The 20,308-nt window shown below is 44.4% G+C and overlaps 1 protein-coding gene across 5 annotated transcripts in view; it reads right to left on the reverse strand.

Moving 5' to 3' along the window:
• Positions 1-20,308, reverse strand: part of MOB3B (MOB kinase activator 3B) — a 237,140-nt gene that overhangs the window by 10,102 nt on the left and 206,730 nt on the right. For 2 of the 5 annotated variants that reach the window (XM_089318052.1, XM_089318045.1), the window contains exon 4: positions 328-414. In XM_089318052.1, coding sequence (XP_089174178.1) covers positions 364-414 — 51 coding nt within the window. In that variant the 3' untranslated portion in view covers positions 328-363. Of the gene's footprint in view, positions 1-327; positions 415-2,136; positions 2,758-20,308 lie in introns of those variants that run through there. The other 3 variants (XM_089318076.1, XM_089318071.1, XM_089318042.1) reach the window with 2 other exon arrangements.

A 20,308-nucleotide genomic window follows, 5' to 3' on the forward strand; every position in this document is an offset into this window, starting at 1 on the left:
TAATTTTTAGGATCCTAAACTTACAAATTTATTTTCCATGCAAACCAATGATAAGTTTAGAACTTCTAAGAACCTCTCTGCCTTCTGAAACGATCAGCACCGTGGACATAAAATCTCAACTGTATGGAGAGAGAAGTGAAAAAAGGAAAGAACCTAAGGGATGACTGAAAATTCAATCAGGTCCCAGAGTCAGAGAATCTACTTTAGAGGGGAAATGCTAGTTTTACTTGGGAATGAACACTTCTTTCTACCCAACACATTCCAGTGCTGTTTTGAAAGCTTGCTTTAAGGGTTTTAGTATGTGCAAAAGCACCTTTCAGTACTTACAGTTTTTTAGAGCAAATCTCAGATCAGTGGTTGCTCTCACGGATATTTCAGACTCGGAGCCATTTGGATTGTGTGTTGTGAACACATCTAAAAGCATAAAATCAAAAGTCTTCAGCAATTAGCCTATTCAACTCTCAGTCCTTTGCATTTTTCCTTATCTGATTTTTTTTCTTAAAACATATGCACTGACTAATTCCAAAAGAAGAATCAGAGAGGAATATTTTGGTCATTTTTCAACTACAAAATAAGAAAATTTGGCAATGGTCAAATCCAAAATTCATGTGGAAAAACGTCAAACTAGAAACTTTATGCTAAATGACTTTCTGAGAAGTAATTTTGGGAGGAAATTCATGGGAAAAAACTATAAAGACCTAACAGGTTGCAAAATACCTATGGAGATACTAAATAGTATCACTGTTTCTACTGACATTAAAAAAAAGAGAGAGAGAGAGGCACTCACTTGCCCTTGAACTTTTTGTTAGACTATGGAACATATACTTCAGATTAGTGTAGTTCAATAAAAATCAGGATCTCCCCATATACATTTCCATACACATACAAGGAATCCTACTCAGAATAATCAGTGAGGTTGGTTATAATTCAACACTAATGTACATAGTGACCCAACAAAGAGATCAAGTAAATTAAATCCAGATGGCAGGCTGAACATGCATGTACACACGTATCTCTTCTCACCAAAACTTAAGTAACAGAAAATTTTATACACTCATGAAGATATGATTTTTTTTCAATATATACATGCTTTCATGTCCCCCCAGTAGTCACACATTTAAAAAAGATACCATTATTGTATCATCATTTTTGAGAAATTCACAAGATAGAATGGTAGGTGGCAGAGTGTGTGTAGAGGAGCCAATGGCAAGTCTGGAGCCACGTTTAGGTCCACACTCAGTATGTTATAACAACCCTCTCATGAGAACCCCATGTTGAGAGCACACTCCAAAGACCTAAGGACCTCACACTGGGCTCCTCTCCTAGAGGTTCCCTCACCACCCAATAGTGCATCCTCTTGGGGACCAAACCTTTAACACATGGAGCCTTTGAGGGACGGTCACTGTCCAAACTAATACCCAAACTGTAGAAAAGTCCTGACCGCCAGTAGCACAGAATCTGAACTTTGGAAAGGCAGCCATTGAAGATGTAATTAAGATGAAGTCATACTGGAGTCGGATGGGCTCTTAATCAGTTATGATTGATGTCCTTAGAAGGAGAGGGAAACCTGGATACAGATGTACAGGAGACCATGTGGAAAGGGAGGTGGAGACTGAAGGGATTCTGCCACAACCAGGGAGTGATTGGGACTATCTGAAGCTGGGGGCAGGAACAGGAAAGATCCTTCCCTATAACTTTAGAAGAGCTTTTACTTGATTGGCTAGAAGTTTGATTTTGTATCTTCAGCTTCCCAGACTGAGTGAGAATAAATTTCTGTTGTTTGAAGCCACCTAGTGTGTGGTATTTATCTAAATAAATAAATAAATAAATATATCTAAATAAATTTTATTTATTAACAACAAATTAGGCCCATTGTTACTAGTGTGAATAAATAGCCATAATGCCATGAAGACTGTTATAAGTATCGACAACAAGAATCCTGTTAAACTTCATAATATCTCATGAAAAACATTGTAGGAGATAAAGATTTCATTTCACACAATGCTAAATCTATAAAATAACTTAGAATTTAAGTGGGAGAGAATATGGTTATGGGAGTTTAGAAAGGAGACTTCAGACATAACCCATCTAACCTAACCAGTTTTTGGTATATTGCTATTAACTTGAAAGACTTACATTGTTTTATATCTCTATAATAATTTCCACTTTTCTCATTAGCAGGTATAGTATCCACATTATATTCATCTTTATGCATCTCAGAAGCAACACCCATATTCTTGTCTTCATATTTATGTAGATCAGGAGAAGTACCCATATTCCTGTCCTCATATTTATGTAGGTCAGGAGAATTACCCATATTCTTGTCTTCATATTTATGTAGATCAGGAGAACTACCCATATTTTTGTCCTCATATTTATGTAGATCAGGAGAGGTACCTATATTATTTTCTTCTTCCTTATGTAGCTCAGGAGAAGTACCCATATTCTTGTCCTCATATTTATGTAGGTCAGGAGAAGTACCCATATTCTTGTCCTCATAGTTATGTAGGTCAGGAGAAGTACCTATATTATGTTCTTCTTCTTTAGGTATACTAGAAACAGTACCCGTATTCTTTTCTTCATCTTTAGGTATAGTAGAAGTACCCATATTCCTTCCTCTTTCTTTTGGTATATAAGGAATAGTGACACCTTTAAGTACAGCAGGAGTCACATCCACATTTTCCTCTTCTTCATGCACAGCAGGAATAGCGTCCATATTTAATTTTTCTTCACTGAAAGGTGTCATCTCAGGTAACTCTAAAAGGCATGACACAGCATGGATCAGAAATGTGTTGATTTCTTTGACTACTTCCTGCTTCTAACTGCATTTTTCCACAAATGATTAGAGGCAGAGATTTAAAGCCTAAATCATACCACATTCCCAACAATAAACTTTACATCATACTCTAGAAAATTTTCACAAACCAACTGTCCATGATTATGGGTCCTCTTTTTTTAGTGTTTATTTATTTTAAAGGCAAAATGAGAGAGAGAGAGAGAGAGAGAGAGAGAGAATCTTTCATCTGCTGGTTCATTCCCTAAATGCTTACAACAGCCAGGGGTGGACCAGAACAAAGCCAGGAGCCTGGAATTCCATCCGGGTCTCCCAAATGGCTGGCCAGGATTCAAGCACTTGAGGTCTCATCTGCTGCCTCGCAGGATGCATTAGCAGGAAGCTGGATCAGAAGTGGAGTAGCTGGGACTTGAACCGGGCACTCTGTCATGGGACATGGATGTCCCAAGTGGCAGCTTAACCTGCTGTGCCACAACACCCACCCTGGTTATCATTCATATCTACTATTTCTGTGAAAGTTTTAAATGCTCACTTACCATCAATGTTGGGCTTCAAGTTGCTAATCTCTGAGGAAAAAACCCCAAGTAAAAAAATAAACAGTATAAAATTCATTAGGAAATTGATGTGCTCTATCTAGTCATCTACAGTGTCTTCTCGGAGCTTCCTTTCCCTGGCCCAGCAGGTCCTATAACTGGCTAGGACATTGTGACATCACTGCCCAGTGGAGTCAGAATGCTGGGGAGGATTTCCAAGAGCTTTGTGACTCCATCTGAAGACTATTTATCTTCAGTACTGGGATGGTTTTTAGTTTTTAAAAATAAACCACTGGGGCCGGCGCTGTGGCACCATAGGTTAAATCCTCCACCTGCATACTGGCACCCCATTTGGGCTCCAGTTCTAGTCCTGCCTGCTCCTCTTCCAATCCAGCTCTCTGCTATGACCTGGGAAAGCAGTAGAAGATGGCCCAAGTCCTTGGGTCCCTGCACCCGCATGGGAGACCTGGAAGAAGCTCCTGGCTCCTGGCTTCGGATTGGCGCAGCTCCAGCCATTGCGGCCAACTGGGGAATGAACCAATGGATGGAAGACCTCTCTCTCCCTTTGCCTCTCCTTCTCTCTCTGTGTGTGTAAATCTGCCTTTCAAATAAATTATAACAATGAATCTTTTTTAAAAATAAAAAAGATCACCTAACTTGCCCTCTTTCGATTTTAATTATTTTAATTGTCGTTGATGATAGCCTCTTTTTTATTTTTATTTTTTTATTTTTGACAGGCAGAGTGGATAGTGAGAGAGAGAGAGACAGAGAGAAAGGTCTTCCTTTTGCCATTGGTTCACCCTCCAATGGCCACCGCAGCCGGCGCACTGCGGCCAGCGCGCTGCGGCCGGCGCACCGCGCTGATCTGAAGCCAGGAGCCAGGTGCTTCTCCTGGTCTCCCAGGCGGGTGAAGGGCCCAAGTACTTGGGCCATCCTCCACTGCACTCCCGGGCCATAGCAGAGAGCTGGCCTGGAAGAGGGGCAACTGGGACTAGAACCCGGTGTGCCAGCGCAACAAGGTGGAGGATTAGCCTATTGAGCCACGGCGCTGGCTGGATCATAGCCTCTTAACATTAGAGAACATTCCTAATCAAATGACACAAGCACAAGCACCAGGAAGAAACAGCAGGACTTTAAAAGGACACGAAAGCTTTTTCAGTGTAATAGGGGGTCACAAATTAAATCCAACCTGTGGTTCTTCACTGAGCCTGCCTGGATGCCTGGAGAGAGGATGTCCCCGAAGTCTTAACTGCATGGGAGGACAGGGAAGCAGAGGTGAGGTTCAGAGGTAACTTACCCAAGGGGAAAAAATGGTGGACCAAGCAAAGCCCCGGATCGAAGCCTTGACCCAACCCAAAGGAGGTGCTCCCATGTGTCGCGCTGCTTTTCTCATAGACCAGGGGTGGGAAACAACCAGCCTGAAGGCTGTATTAGGCTCACAACATCACTCAGTCTGGCCCTGCTAAGGCCTAACCAAGGCAGGCAGGACTTGAAATTTAATACATGCACAGCAGGCTAATCTTTAGGTTGCTAATTTTGTATGGCCCCCGAAAGACGCTGTGAATCTCTAAATGGCCCTTGGCAGAAAAAAAGTTTCCCCACCCCATCTTAGAGCCTGTAGTGCATTCTCCTGTGAAACCTGGGAGTTGGAAGAGGTGTAAGTGAAGAGCTGGCAGTGCTTGGGAGCCTCTTTCTGTGGCCTCTGGTTCTAAAGGAGTGCAATACAGCAACGGAGAGAAACCTGCAGCACGTGTGCCCTGCATGGCTGCAACCACTTCACAGTTCCGGATGACGGAGCTCCACCATGGCGAAACTTGGCTGCAGACACAGGTCCGGTTGCAGGTTGCAGGAGCAGCATCTGGTAGAGTGGCCTGCGCATCTGGTGAGACACGAGAGCCAGAGCCGGCTGGAGAAACATGTTTACTGCAGCACGCCCCACACCTGGCACCGGGTGGGCCACATATCAGGCACTTGGGAAAGGAGTAAATGAGACACTTCATTTCTTCAGCAAAGATAGAAATAGCATTTTCTAATGATTCAAAATAAATCTTTCTTTGTTGCCTCATCATAAAACTTTCTCTCTACTGGAGTCTTCCTATAGTGCTAGGATAGCTTTATTTAAAAATTGTATTTATTTGAAGGGAAGAGAGAGGGAGAGAGAGAGATCATTCATTCACAAGTTTACTACCAAAATGGCCACAACACCCAGGTCTGAGCCATGCCAAAGCCAGGAGCCAGGAACTCACTTGGATCTCCCACATGGGTGGCAGGGGCCAGGGACCTGACCATCTTCACTGCCTTCCCAGGCATACTAGCAGTGAGCTGGATTGGAAGTAGAGCAGGGGCTCCCAGGCTAGCTTTACTTTTCTGATGTGATGAACATTCTCCATTGATAACTAGATTGGTAGAATGTAGATACGGTAGATTTGTTACAGGTAAAGTTATGGACCAGTGTTGTGGTGCAGCAGATGAGCCACTGCCTGCAACACCATATCTCATATCTGAGTACTCATTTGAGTCTCTGCTGCCCCGCTTCCAATCCAGTTCCCACTAATGTGCCTGAGAACACATTTTATAAATAAATATATTTAATGTAATTATTTGTTTGAAAATTGATCCTAATTTTCCCTTGTCCTATAATCAGTATCCCTTCTGGAACATATTGCAATATGTTATGGGTTGAGTTGTATCTCTCTGCCAAAGAAATTATTTTTTAATTCATTTTATTTATTATTTTTAAAGACATATTTACTTATTTGAGAGTTACAGAGAGAGAGAAAGAGAGAAAGAGAGAAAGAGAAAGAGAGAGAGAGAAAGAGAGAGAGAGAAAGAGAGAGAGAGAGGTCTTCCATCCCCTGGTTCACTCCCTAGATGGCTGGGACAGGCCAAAGCCAGAAGCCAGGAGCTTTTACTGGGTCTTTCATGTGGGTGCAGGGGACCAAGCACTTGGGCCATCTTCCACTGCTTTCCCAGGCCATTAGCAGGAAACTGAATTAGAAGTGGAATGGGCGGGACTCAAACCAGCACACATATCATTGGGATGCTGTTGCCGAAGGCAGAGGTTTAACCTGCTATGCCATAGCACCGGCCCCCAAAGAAAATATTTTTTTTTTGACAGGCAGAGTTAGACAGTGAGAGAGAGAGATAGAGAGAGAAAGGTCTTCCTTCCATTGGTTCACCCCTGAAATGGCCGCTACGGGTGGTGCGCTGCATTGATCCGAAGCCAGGAGCCAGGTACTTCCTCCTGGTATCCCATGCAGGTGCAGGGCCCAAGGACCTGGGCCATCCTCCACTGCCTTCCCGGGCCATAGCAGAGAGCTGGACTGGAAGAGGAGCTACAGGGACAGAACTGGCACCCCAACTGGGACTAGAACCTGGAGTGCTGGCGCCGCAGGTGGAGGATTAGCCGCGCGCCGGCCAAGAAGTTCTTAAAATGAGGTCCGTCTGGAGTAGAATGGGCCCCTAATCCAATATAACTGGTATTCTTATCTAGGAGATGAGGACACAGAGCCACACAGAGAGAACATGGCATGTGAAAATGAAGACCAAGATCCGAGTGATGAAGCAGAAATGAAGGAAGACCAGAGATTGCCAGCAAGTCGCCAGGAGCCCTCAGAGGAAGTCACGTCCCAGATCCTTGATCCAGGACTTCTAACCTCCAGAGCTGTGAGGCAATGTCTGTTGGTTAAGCCATTTAGTTGGTGGCAGTTTGTTATAGCAATCCTTATACCCTAAATGCAATGGATAAACCCTTTTGATTGCTGGAACATATTACAGAGATAAAAATTGAATATCCATTCTGAAGGTCATAATTTGGGGCTGTAGTTAGCCCTTCTACAAATGTAGATGTTCTATTGCACAACATAATTTAATTTTTTTTAAAAAAAAAGTATAGGAATAGTTGCTTGGCTTAGCAGTTAGGATGCCAGTTGAGATACCTGCATCCTATATTGGAGTATTAGGTTTTAAGTTCTAACTCTGCTCCCAATTCCAGCTTTCAGCTGATGTACAGCATGGGAGGCAACAGGTGATGGCTCAAGTAGTTGGGTCTCTGCCACTTATGTAGGAGACATGTTTTGAGTTCCAAGCTCCTGGATTCAGCCTGGTCCAGCCCTGGCCATTGCAGGCATTTGCAGAGTAAGCTAGCAAATGGGAGTTCTGTCTATCTGCCTCTCAAATAAGAAATTAACTAAAAATAAAAAAGTTCAGTGTACATTTTCTATATATTGAAGCACATTTTAAGTATTTAAAGGCCCTAAAAATCCATTGCTCATTCATTCTAAGAATGTCATTAGATGTATGAGGGGTCTTCAAAAAGTTCAAGGAAAATGGAATTAAAAGATAAGCTTATTTTGGTACAAATTTCTTTAAATCTATGCATAATTTTGGGCCAGCGTTATGGTGCAACAGGTGAAACAACCACATGCAACACCAGTATTCCGTATCAGAACTATGGTTCAAGTCCCAGCTGCTCTGTTTCCCATCCAACTCCCTCTATTGGACCTGGGAAGGCAGTGGAAGATGGCCCAAGTGCTTGGGCCCCTGCACCCAAGTGAGAGATCAGAATGGAGTTCCAGGCTCCTGGTTTCAGTCTGGCCCAACCCCAGTGATTGCAGCCATTGGGGAAGTGAAGCAGATGGAAGATCTCTTTTTTTTTTTTTTTTTTTTTTTTTTTTTTTTTTTTGACAGGCAGAGTGGACAGTGAGAGAGAGAGAAAGGTCTTCCTTTTGCCATTGGTTCACCCTCCAATGGCTGCCACGGCCGGTGCACTGCAGCCAGCGCATCACGCTGATCCAAAGGCAGGAGCCAGGTACTTATCCTGGTTTCCCATGGGGTACAGGGCCCAAGTACTTGGGCCATCCTCCATTGCACTCCCTGGCCACAGCAGAGGGCTGGACAGGAAGAGGAGCGACCGGGACAGAATCCAGCGCCCTGACCGGGACTAGAACCCGGTGTGCCGGTGCCGCTAGGTGGAGAATTAGTCTATTGAGCCGTGGCACCGGCCCCCTCTCTATCTCTTTATCTCTCTCTATCTCTTTATCTCTCTCTGTGTGTGTCTTTCAAATAAGTAAGTAAATCTTAAAAGAGAAATCTATGTGTAATTTTTTTCACAAAATAAATTTTCCATGAACTTCCTGAAGACCCCTCATACTTTGTACTGCATCACTTTACTTCCTGTGATCTTGAATGTTTCTTGACCACATCTGGATTACAAACCCCTCTGCCACTTCTGCGTCTTCTCTCACATGGGCCTAGAGTAGGAGGGCGGATACTTGGGTCTTAGCTCCATTACTTCCTACTTGTGTGATCACAAGGAAGTCATCTATTCTCTGATTCTGAATTTGCTCATCTGTAAATAAGGAAATTAAATTTCATAGCAAGTAAATAATTAAAAGTCACTTATTGGGTTGAATTTATTTGCCTCCTGTATTTCCTGTATATATATTTTCTTCACATTAGAGGTGGTGAGATTCATATACTCATTTTTTAAAGAGGCATAACACACCAGTACTTGACTGGGTTGGTCAATACAAGTAGACATAGTTAAGAAGTTGAATACAGTTAAGAATATAGTTAAGAATACAGTTAAGAAGTTGAAGACATAAAAATGTTCAGAAATGAGACAATGTTATAAAATACACCAAATATAGTTTCTTTTTTTAATTTATTTGACAGAGTTAGAAAGTGAGAGAGACAGAGAGAAAGGTCTTCCTTCCGTTGGTTCACCTCCCAAATGGCCGCTATGGCCAGAGTCACGCTGATCCAAAGCCAAGAGCCAGGTGCTTCTTCCTGGTCTCCCATGCGGGTGCAGGGCCCAAGCACTTGGGCCATCCTCCACTGCACTCCCGGGCCACAGCAGAGAGCTGGACTGGAAGAGGAGCAACCGGGACTAGAACCTGGCGCCTATATGGGATGCCAGTGCCGCAGGCAGAGGATTAACCAAGTGAGACAGGGTAACAGCCCACCAAATATATTTTCAAAAGATGTTGATTGAGATAACCCGAGCTTCAAGGAAATCTATTAACTGCAGATAAATTCCACAAGGTATAAGTTAACTGTACAGTCCATGAACATAAACCCCAAACATTGCTTCACATATTAATGTAAAGGGCCAGTGTCTTGACTCGGGGGTTTACGCTGCTAACTGTGATGCTGGCCTCTCTTGTGACCTCTGATTAGAATCCTAGCTGCTCCACTTGCAACCCAGCTCCATGATACCGTGCCTGGGAAAGCACCAGAAGATGGCCCAAGTGCCTGGGACCCTGCACCCACTTGGGAGACCCGGATGGGGTTCCAGTTTTCTGGCTTCAGCCTGGCCCAGCCCTGGATATAGCAGCCATTTGAGGAGCGAACCTGAGGATGGAAGGTCTCTCCCTCTCTGAGTCTCTCCCTCTTTCTCTGTAATTTTGCCTTTCAAATAAATAAAAATGCAATTTGAATATTTTTCTTAAATCAGAATATAAGTTTACATACTCTATAAAACAAATCGTTAGCTATATCATGGTCATTATGTGAAACCAACAACAATGAGTTCCAGTTCATCAAGATGGACAGGGAACTGAGCTTCTCTTTAACTATCTCAGCTACTCAGAAGTTACCATAGCACACAGGGCTCTTAGTTTTCGAAGAACCTTTAACTAGGGGCGAGCACTATGGTGCTGCTGCTTGTGATGCTGGTGTTCCCTATCAGAGCTGGTCTGAGTACTGGCTACTGTGTTTCCATTCCAGCTTCCTGCTAATGCATCCTGGGAGGCGAGAGATGGTGGTGCAATACTTGGGCTCTGCCACCCATGTGAGAAATCCTGATGGAGTTCCAGGCTCCTGGCTCCTGTCTGGCTGTTGTGGGCATCTGGGGGAGTGAACCAGAAGATCGAAGATTCTCTTCCTCCCTTCCTCCCTTCCTCCCTCCCTCTATGTCACTCTGCATTTCAAGTAGATATAAAGAAATTTTTTAAATGTGTTAAGTAAAATACAAAGACGTTCTTTTGAACAGGATAGAGTCTCTTCCATCTATTGGACTGTCAATTTATGGTGGTCTCTGAGTTAAGTGAACTTTATTATCAATGTATGCTTTCGTGTATTATTTTGGGCATCTGACCTTTTTGTTAGTTTAACGTCTAGATAAGTTAAAGAACTGAAGTAAGTTTGTTTTATTAACATGAGCATTTATATAATACAAGATAAATACTTGCTGATGTCAAACAGGTTTAAGATCAGATCTTTTATTCATAACTTAATAGGAAAGGACAGGGAAAACTAAAAGAAAAGATTACAGAATCCAGACATACATTAAGTCATATCAATAGGTGCTATTTAAAAACTGCCACCAAACCTAAGTTACAAGGTTACTAATGCTATCCAAAGATTCGGGGTAACTAGGTGGGTACATTAGGATAGAGGGCCAGAACATTTGAGTTTACTAAGAAAAAAGTGAAAAAATGATTTTCAGTGAAGTCTGGAAGTTTTAACATTTCACAGCTGGGCATTGTGATAAGGAGGTCCAAGGGCATAGCTTACATTGCTGGATTGGGTTAGAAGGAACAGATGCTGGCACTGGGAACGTCCAGTAAACTGAGACCAACCTGCTGTATAGAACCAAGATTCCATTGCATAGGTGCCCCTTTTGCCCCTCTCTGGTTCTGACACCCTGTGCCAGGCTTCCCTTCCCTGAGGGTGACCTCTGCTCGCCATTGGCCTCTGCCACCTCATTCTAGTCCTACACAGTTGCCCTCCTCATCAAATTTTTTGTTCTAGTTCTTTTATGGTTTAATTTCTTTTATATTTAAATCCATGGTCATTGATTGATAAACCTTCTGTAAAGGACCAGATTATAAAATTTAGGTGCATTTATGAAACCTTGCACCCGAGGGATCTACTTGGTGCACTAAGGAAAGAAAATGAAATTGAGGACATAAGGATTGGAGAGAAAGAAACAAAGCTGTCATTATTGACAAGTGGAATGATAATCTCCTCACAAAGTTTGAGAGTCCACCGGGTTTTAGAACTAAAAAGAAAATTCATCCTAGGCATTAAGGGACTGACGGCTTCCAGTCCCGGCTCCTGGAATTCTAGCTCTTGGAACTGTGAGCTTCTACATAAAAGGTCCTTTGTTGGAGACCTCCATGGAGAACATGGAGAAGCAGAGGCATCCAGCTGGGCCCAGACTTCTCACCATTCCTGTCAAAGCAGCAGGAGGGTGAGTGACAGGACCTTGGCATGTGGATAAGCCACCAGCTGAACTCCACGAGGTGACCTCAAGAATATGGGGTAGAAGGATTGCTACTCTGAGCCCTGCTTCAATTTATGATCCACAAGATCAAAGGATATGATAGAACGGGTGCTGTCACTCAGTTTCGGCATACTTTCTCTGAAACAGTGAATAGCTGGAACACTTTGGAATTGTAATTCAAAGAGGTCATCTTGTAAGTACAGCCTTCTTTCCCAGAATCCTTCTACTTTGCTACTTGCACCATCCTTTTTCTTTGACGCTGTGGCAATTGCACATTTCCTCGCCTCTTCTCTGACTCCCATTCAGCAGCCCCTCTTCTCTTTACTTCTACGGCCAGCTCAGACTTAACACATGTTATCCCAATTGCGAATCCCTTATCTAGTCCACTTAGATGGAAATGTGGACTCAATATTGCTGGTACATTGTCCCTGCTGCTGCCTGCCTGCCTGCCTTTCCTCCTGAGGCCACCCAGTGTGGGAGGCAGGCGAGGGAGGACCCTTAGCCAAAGAGGGGACTTAGTGTTCCAATTTCTCAGTATCCTACTCAGGGATGGGCAAAAGAGAGAGAGAAAGGGGGTGTCAGAAGCCTTAATAATCTTCAAAGCTTCAAGAGGAAAACAATCATTTCTGGTCTCAGAGGAGTGGCCGCAGTTCTCTCAGGTCACCTGGAGAGCAGTGGCAATAGCGTAGCACACGTGTCCTGTTTTGCAAATCTCTGGAGGGCTCCCTGCCCTCCCTCCGACAAGGCTGGCTGGCTGGCTCATCTGTCTACAGTCCAGGCCAGCAGGGGCTGGGAAGTGACAGCATGTTGTGTGCATCAGGTAAAAAGGGCCAGGCTGCTCAAGGAGATGATGTACTTCTAGGCATTCAGGACTGCCTAGGGGAACAACAACAACAAACCAACCAACAAACACATCAACTTTCCAGACCTTACACAGCACACACCTGTGTTCCAGCCAAGTCGCATCAACCAATGTTCTAAGGTGTAGGAGACTTAGGGACGCCTAAAGAACAGTCCTTTTGAGGTGTTTTTTTTTTTTTTTTTTTTTTTTTTTTCTTGACAGGCAGAGTGGATAGTGAGAGAGACAGAGAGAAAGGTCTTCCTTTTGCCGTTGGTTCACCCTCCAATGGCCACCACGGCTGGCACACTGCGGCCAGCACACCGCACTGATCCGAAGGCAGGAGCCAGGTGCTTCTCCTGGTCTCCCATGGGGTGCAGGGCCCAAGCACTTGGGCCATCCTCCACTGCACTCCCTGGCCACAGCAGAGGGCTGGCCTGGAAGAGGGGCAACCGGGAGAGAATCCGGCGCCCCGACCGGGACTAGAACCCGGTGTGCCGGCGCCGCTAGGTGGAGCAATAGCCTATTGAGCCACGGCGCCGGCCCCTTTTGAGTTCTACTCTACTCTTTTGGTGTTGAAGGTTCCTTTCTTCCATGGAATAAATGTAATGATAGATGGTAATATCTGTAAAGCACTACTTGTTGTTTAATTTTCCACTTTCCAGCCCATAAAATCCAAAAATCTGGGGGAAAGGCTGTTGGCCATTCTTGATAACCTATGAGAAGTCTGATGTGAGGTCACATTAGGAAGAGTTAAGGTCATTCAGTGTGTTGGGGTGGAGGGGTGGGGATGCCACTGGCCTTGAAGGATTCTGAGGGGGTTAGGGAGAGGTGAGCACATACATTAGGAACAGGCTTTAGAATGAGATGTGTGGTCCATTTTGTGGAAGTGGATGGTGAGAACAATTCTGGCAGATGGGGAGAGTTGCCAGGGAGACTGGTAGAGTAATGGGCACCAGGGAAAGGAGAACTTGAATAAATACAGAAGCCATAAAATGGAGAAAAGGGGCCTCTTTGGCTTTGAGGCTAATTTCCTAAGACTGTGGCTGAATCTTACTCCTGAATCCCTGGAGCTTACCAGTTACCTTGTGTTACCATAATCTCATTTAAAGGACAATCTTTCTAAGAATGTAGAGAGAAGAAAAGAGTGCAATTTATTTTACACATTTTCTAAATTAAAATTGGCTTTTTCTTCTTCTGTCAGTCAGACTTGTCTTTTGGCAATAATTGCTTCTCTGTTCTATACTCACTAATGGGCTGTATTTGAAGTCTAATTATTTTCATGTCTTCTGTGTGTCCATAGAGTCCCCAATTTGACCCTCCCACAAATCATGTCTTAGGAATTACCTGACATGACTGGTACAAGAAGGGATGTTGGGGGTTGTGGGAATTAGCTACTCCTTGTGACACCAGCGGCCCATATGGGAGTGCTGGTTTGAGTCCCAGCTGCTCCACTTCCCATCCAACTCCCTGCTAATGTGCCTGGAAAAGCATTGGAAGTTGGCTCAGGTGCTTGGGTCTCTGCCACCCACATGGAAGACCCATATAGAGTTCCTGGTTCCGCTTCAGCAGGGCCCAGACCCAACCAGTGCAGTCATCTGGGGAGGGAACCAGCTGATGGAAGATCTCTTTCCCTTTCTGTCTTTCCCTCTAATGAATAGAGCGGCTCCCAGAGGTGGTACAGATAAAGTCTAGCATGATGGTTCTCAAAGTTAAGGGCACATAAGAATCATTTCAAATGTTTGATTAAGTGCAAGTTTCTGGCTCCCACTCTCAGGGATTCTGATTTAGTGGTTATTGGGCAAGCTTCAGCAACCTCCCTCGTTAGTTAGCACCTCTGATTCTAAGACAGGCAGTCAACTCTCTCACTATATCTTGAAAAAAACTCCTGCAATTACAATGGTGAATATGTGGAATTGGACAGTGTGTAAACAGATATCCCTAAAAGCCAAGAGTCATTGTTGGGGCTCTTCTATACAAGGAGATCCAGGAATCTGGGGCCAGCGAAAGGTGAAGCAGATAAAGCCCCTGCCTGCAACACTGGCATTCCATATTAGCACCAGTTCAAGACCCAGCTGCTCCACTTCCAATCTAGCTCCCTATTATTGGCCTGGGAAAAGCAGAAGATGGCCCAAGTGCTTGGGCCCCTGTTACTCACATGGGAGACCCAGAAGAAGCTCCTGGCTCCCAGCTTTGGCCTGGCCCAGCTCCAGCTATTGTAGCCATCTAGGGAGTGAACCAGGAGATAGAATAACACTCTCTCTCTCTCTCTCTCTCTCTCTCTCTCTGTATGTGTGTGTTTCTGTCTCTCCCTCTAACTTTCAAATAAACAAATACATTTTAACAAAAAAGAGGGTAAGATTCAACATTCGCCGGCACCACGGCTCAATAGGCTAATCCTCCACCTAGTGGTGCCGGCACACCGGGTTCTAGTCCTGGTCGGGGCACCGGATTCTTTCCCGGTTGCCCCTCTTCCAGGCCAGCTCTCTGCTGTGGCCCGGGAAGGCAGTGGAGGATGGCCCAGGTGCTTGGGCCCTGCACCCCATGGGAGACCAGGAGAAGCACCTGGCTCCTGCCTTCGGATCAGCGCGGTGTGCTGGCCGCAGTGCGCCAGCCGTGGCGGCCATTGAAGGGTGAACCAACGGCAAAAGGAAGACCTTTATCTCTGTCTCTCTCTCTCACTATCCACTCTGCCTGTCAAAAAAAAAAAAAAAAAAAAAAAGATTCAACATTCATGATTTTACCAAAATCTCATGAAGATAATATTCCCAAAGTATGTTCCATCAGACTATAGCAACAGAATGAGCTACAAAATAAAAAAAATGCCCCAACAACCAACTGGATTATTTCATGTTTCCCCCCCCTTTTAAACAGTCATGGAACAGGTTGGCCTAAAGGCTCTAAGAGTAGCCCACTAAGAAACTTTCCTAGAACAGGTCTTCAAAGAAGGAAGTACCTTTCTCTGAAGGGAGGAGAGAACCTCCACTTTGACTATGACCTTGTCTAAACAAGATAAGAGTCGGAGAACTCAAGGGGCTTCCATAGCCTTGGAAACTCATGACTGGTGTATAGGGAGATTACTGATGCCATAAACAGGAGTGTCAATTTGTAAAGTCAACAACAGGAGTCACTGTGCACTTACTCCTCATGTAGGATCTCTGTCCTTAATGTGCTGTACATTGAGACTTAATGCTATAATGAGTACTCAAACAGTATATTTCACTTTGTGTTTATATGGGGGTGCAAACTGTTGAAATCTTTACTTAATGTATACTAAACTGATCTTCTGTAAAAAAAAAAAAGAAACTATCAACTCCCAACTTGACTCTCACTGGGATTAAACATGACAATAGGTCTGATCTGATTTCATCATCTTTTAAAAAAATCATCTATTATTTTTCACTTTATGTTTCTGTGTGGGAGCAAACTGTTGAAATCTTTACTTAATGTATGCTAAACTGATCTTCTGTATATAAAGAGAATCGAAAATGTATCCTCATGTGAATGGAAGGGGAGAGGGAGTGGGAAAGGGGAGGGTTGCGGGTGGGAGGGACGTTATGGGGGGGGGAGATATTGTAATCCATAAGCTGTACTTTGGAAATTTATATTCATTAAATAAAAGTTAAAAAAAAAAGAAACTTTCCTAATGTTTTGACTCATTACTTCTCAAATATACCTGACCGTGGAACCTATGAAATCTCTGCAGTGATATGTTCAGGTAGAAAACTAAGAGCTTATTAGCAATGCTCAGAGGAGGACTGTAGATGCTTAATGAATTAGGTTGGATTTCTCTACATGTTTTCCAGCCTCATGTACAAGAAAGCATTTACTGGCTCTCCTTGGTATATGCTAGTGTTCCGTGGCAGACAACAGTGTGGCCAAGAATGAGACCGCCTTGTGGGACAGCTGGGTGATGTGAACCCTCTGACTGTGACCAAACGGTGAGCGCTCTCCTGGCTGCTGACTCGCAGAAGCTGAGCTTCCCTAGTTAACCGGCTTTCTTTTGCCTTCACAAAGGCCTGGCTACAACATCTGCAGCAGGAGCAACAAACTCCCAGGTTCCTGTCCTTTGACAATCTTCCCTTCCAGTGATATTTTCCACCAGATTCGCCCTTTCTGGGCTGTGAAGCTGGTATTCATTTCACCTTGGAGCTTCCCCATCACTGCTTCCCAATGTCCCTTTGGGTGGTGGAGTAACTAATTTCATGTTTCCCATGAAGAAAGGACTTTGTCACCAGATGAGCAAATGAACAATATAAAAGGAGCAATGCTTTCTAAAAATACATAAAGTGTACCTATGTGTATGTATATGTGTGCACGGGGGGAGGTGGGGGATAATAATACAGTGATAAGGACAGGGGCTCTGGAGGCAGACTGCCTGAATTCAAATCCCACTAACTTTGACCTTGCATAAGACTCTTACTCCTAAACCTCAATTGTCCCAGTGTAAGACAGGAACAGCAACAACAGTTGCTGCCTTACAGGGTCATAGGGAGGATTAACTCAGATCATCTAAGGCAAATGATGGCAGGATGCCTGGCTCTTGGTGAGGCTGGGGACTTCACCTGGGTGAGCGCAGCACTGCTCCCTGCCGGAAGTCGGCACTCAGTCTTCCCATCTGCGATAGACCTCTGAGCTCACCAATGCCTCCCTCAATGACAGACTGTAACACCGGGACAGAAGCCTACACGCCAAGTACCAAGCACAGGGATGGCTAACCCTCCAGTCGATGCACCCCTGGCTTTGTGTTTTCTAACTAACTTTCCCAGTCCCCTGTAAGGCAATCAGCACAGCCGGCTGCTCTGTGGCTGGTCCTTTCTAACACAACAAGCCAGGACTCTATAAACAGCAGTTCAAAAACTGCCTCACTTCTCTTCCTTTTTGCAGCAGAGTAAGGGCCTGTGTGTCTCCCTGTCATGTTTTTCTGTCCAAATCACACAGGTATTACTTAGGATACAGAATGCAAATTTTCCAGTTAAATATCATGAGGCCGGGGCAGCACACACTTTCTTCTGAGTGCAGATGACACAGCAATAATTGGCTATGGCTCTTAGGAACTTGCTGGATTTGCAACTTTAAACTTTTTATTTCAAACCTAGAAGCTCACAGGAGTTTGCTGAATTCACTGTCTGATAATGCCTGCTAGTACTTAATACTAATGCTACATCTTATGTTGTCTGTACAACCTCAGGAAGTTCACCCTAGGTTGGAAATGTTCTACAAATTGTTCATGAAATGGGGCTTGCTTTTTGAATGACCTGTCTTTAACTTCCATGGTTCAATAGTTGCTGAACCTAATGATTTAATATTAAAAGAAAAAATTTCATGGGTGTGGGCATTATGGCACCAGGGGTTAAGCTACCACTTGGGATGCCTTCATCCCATATTGAAATATTGATTTGAGACTCAGCTTTTGATTTTGAATGTGGATTCCTGCTAATGCATCCGGAGAGGCAGCAGATGGTGGATCAAGTACTTGGGTCCCTGCTACCCACATGGGAGAACTGGGTGGAGTTCAGGTCCATGGCTTCAGCCTGGTCCTGCTCTGGCTATTGCAGGCACTTGGGGAGTGAAGAACTTTTTTTTTTTTAAATATACTCTATTTCTCAGCCCTTGAGGAATGTTGCCTCCTGCTACGTTCTGTGGTTGAGTAATTTTGTGGACAATATCCAAGGAGCCTTAGGAATGGGGAAGTATAGGACATTCATTTCACCACAGCATATTGATTTCATCCAGCCTTGAAAGAGGCTTGCATTCCAATCTGACATAGGAAAGCTCTCCCATTTGAACGAGGAGCCACAGAATGTTTATGGTCTGCATAACACTCATGGCCTCAAAGGAAGCTGCACGAGTCAGGTGAATTGAATAGATGCTTTTAACGTGTAATATGATTTCTGTTCATTTCTAAATTTAGTTAATGGGAAATGCACACTGATATACTTTAATAGACATTGCTCTGGCCGCTCAGCAGTGTATTTCTAATTGTTCATATACCCAATATGCATGTTTCATATTATGGCTAAAGAATTAATGCTAATTCATTTCTTTACTAAGAAGGAAAATGAGCAAAAATTAACTGTAGTAGTTCTGCAGACTACTGATAATCATTTATAATATGATCTGCTCCGGATGTTTCTGTTTATTAATTCTGAAAAGTCTGCTTGTATTCCTGTAAGTAATACATTTCCATTTCACAACAGGGAACAACACATAGAAGTGACTATGTACACTTGTCTTCTGTTTCTTGTGTTTGGCCCACTCTCACTTGACCTCTGCCTTTACTCTATACCAATGAACACACTCACTCACTCACTCCATGGACAGGTCATTCTGATGTCCTTGGTGTCCCTCTGTAAGATTCTCCTGTCCATCTCATGTATGACTCAGGTCCCCTTTGTCATCTTGAATGCAAATCTTGTGAAAAGAAAAATACAGTGTGATCTCATCATGAACTCAGTATAGGATCACTAAAGCAACCAAATAACCAGGGAAGAAACTGAAAACAGAATTATCCATGGAGAGAGGGACAATCCAGACATTTACCCAGAACCAAATAGGCAAAGACATCAACTCTCACATTTGTGTGGGCTCTGGGACACATATGTGTGGTATTAAATCCCACTTCTTCCCTTTGTAGCTTGGACAAGTTAACTCGTACCTTTGACTATTAGGTGGAGCTATAAACATGTATAACCAACCTCATAGGGTTGCAGTTAGCACTGAGTGAGATTGCCCACATACAGTGCATGTAGTTTATAGTAAGCACTCAATAACAGTTAGTTGAAATATAAGCCTTTAGAACTAGCATCAGCAAACTGATATTACCATTTATGCACTGCTTTTTTTTTTTTTTTTTTTTTTTTTTTTTTTTTTGACAGGCAGAGTGGACAGTGAGAGAGAGAGACAGAGAGAAAGGTCTTCCTTTGCCGTTGGTTCACCCTCCAATGGCCGCCGCGGCCGGCGCGCTGCGGCCGGCGCACCGCGCTGATCCGATGGCAGGAGCCAGGAGCCGGGTGCTTTTCCTGGTCTCCCATGGGGTGCAGGGCCCAAGCACCTGGGCCATCCTCCACTGCACTCCCTGGCCACAGCAGAGAGCTGGCCTGGAAGAGGGGCAACCGGGACAGAATCCGGCGCCCCGACCGGGACTAGAACCCAGTGTGCCGGCGCCGCTAGGCAGAGGATTAGCCTAGTGAGCCACGGCGCCGGCTATGCACTGCTTTTAAAGCACGTATCTGCAATGTGAATTCATTTGACCATCAAGTGTCTGCTGAGCACCTATTGTGTGCCATACACTGTGTTCCAGGTGCCTGCTACAAAAAGACAAAATATCTACATAAATTTCCTGATATATTCTAGCAGGGACGGTGGTGAGGTGGTGGAAAAAGAAAACTAGAGGCGAGATAGGGGGAGCTTCATGAGTTCTGGCGGGCAGGTGTGATCAGCAGAGGCCTCACTGAGGCGGCGACATCCCAGAAGACTTAAAGAGGAGTTAGACGTGTGGTTATCTGGGAGGAGAGCATCTATGGACGAGGAGGGGCCAGTGGGTGTGCCCATCACATCTGAGGTCAGCAAGGAGGCGAGACAGGCTCGAGTAGACGGAGAAAGGAGAGAGTAGCAGGAGCTAAAGCTGAAACAATTTTATTTGTGAGGCAAACAGCACACGCTGCTGGTCCACTCCCCACGTGGGAGCCAGGCCGTCAATCTGGATCTGCCTGGTGAGTGGAAGGATCCAACCACTGGAGCTATCACCGCTGCTTGCAAGGGTTTGCATTAGGAGGAATTTGGAATTGGTTGCAGAACTGGAACTTGAAGTCAGGCACTCCCATATGGGATACAGGTATCCCAATAGGTGGCCTAACTGGTAGTCCAAACACTGACCTCCTATTGTGGACTTTTTAGTAGAGGAGATGATG

This window comes from Oryctolagus cuniculus, chromosome 1 (assembly GCF_051225735.1).
Source record: "Oryctolagus cuniculus isolate XC-2025 breed Fujian yellow rabbit chromosome 1, ASM5122573v1, whole genome shotgun sequence".
NCBI lineage: Eukaryota > Metazoa > Chordata > Mammalia > Lagomorpha > Leporidae > Oryctolagus > Oryctolagus cuniculus.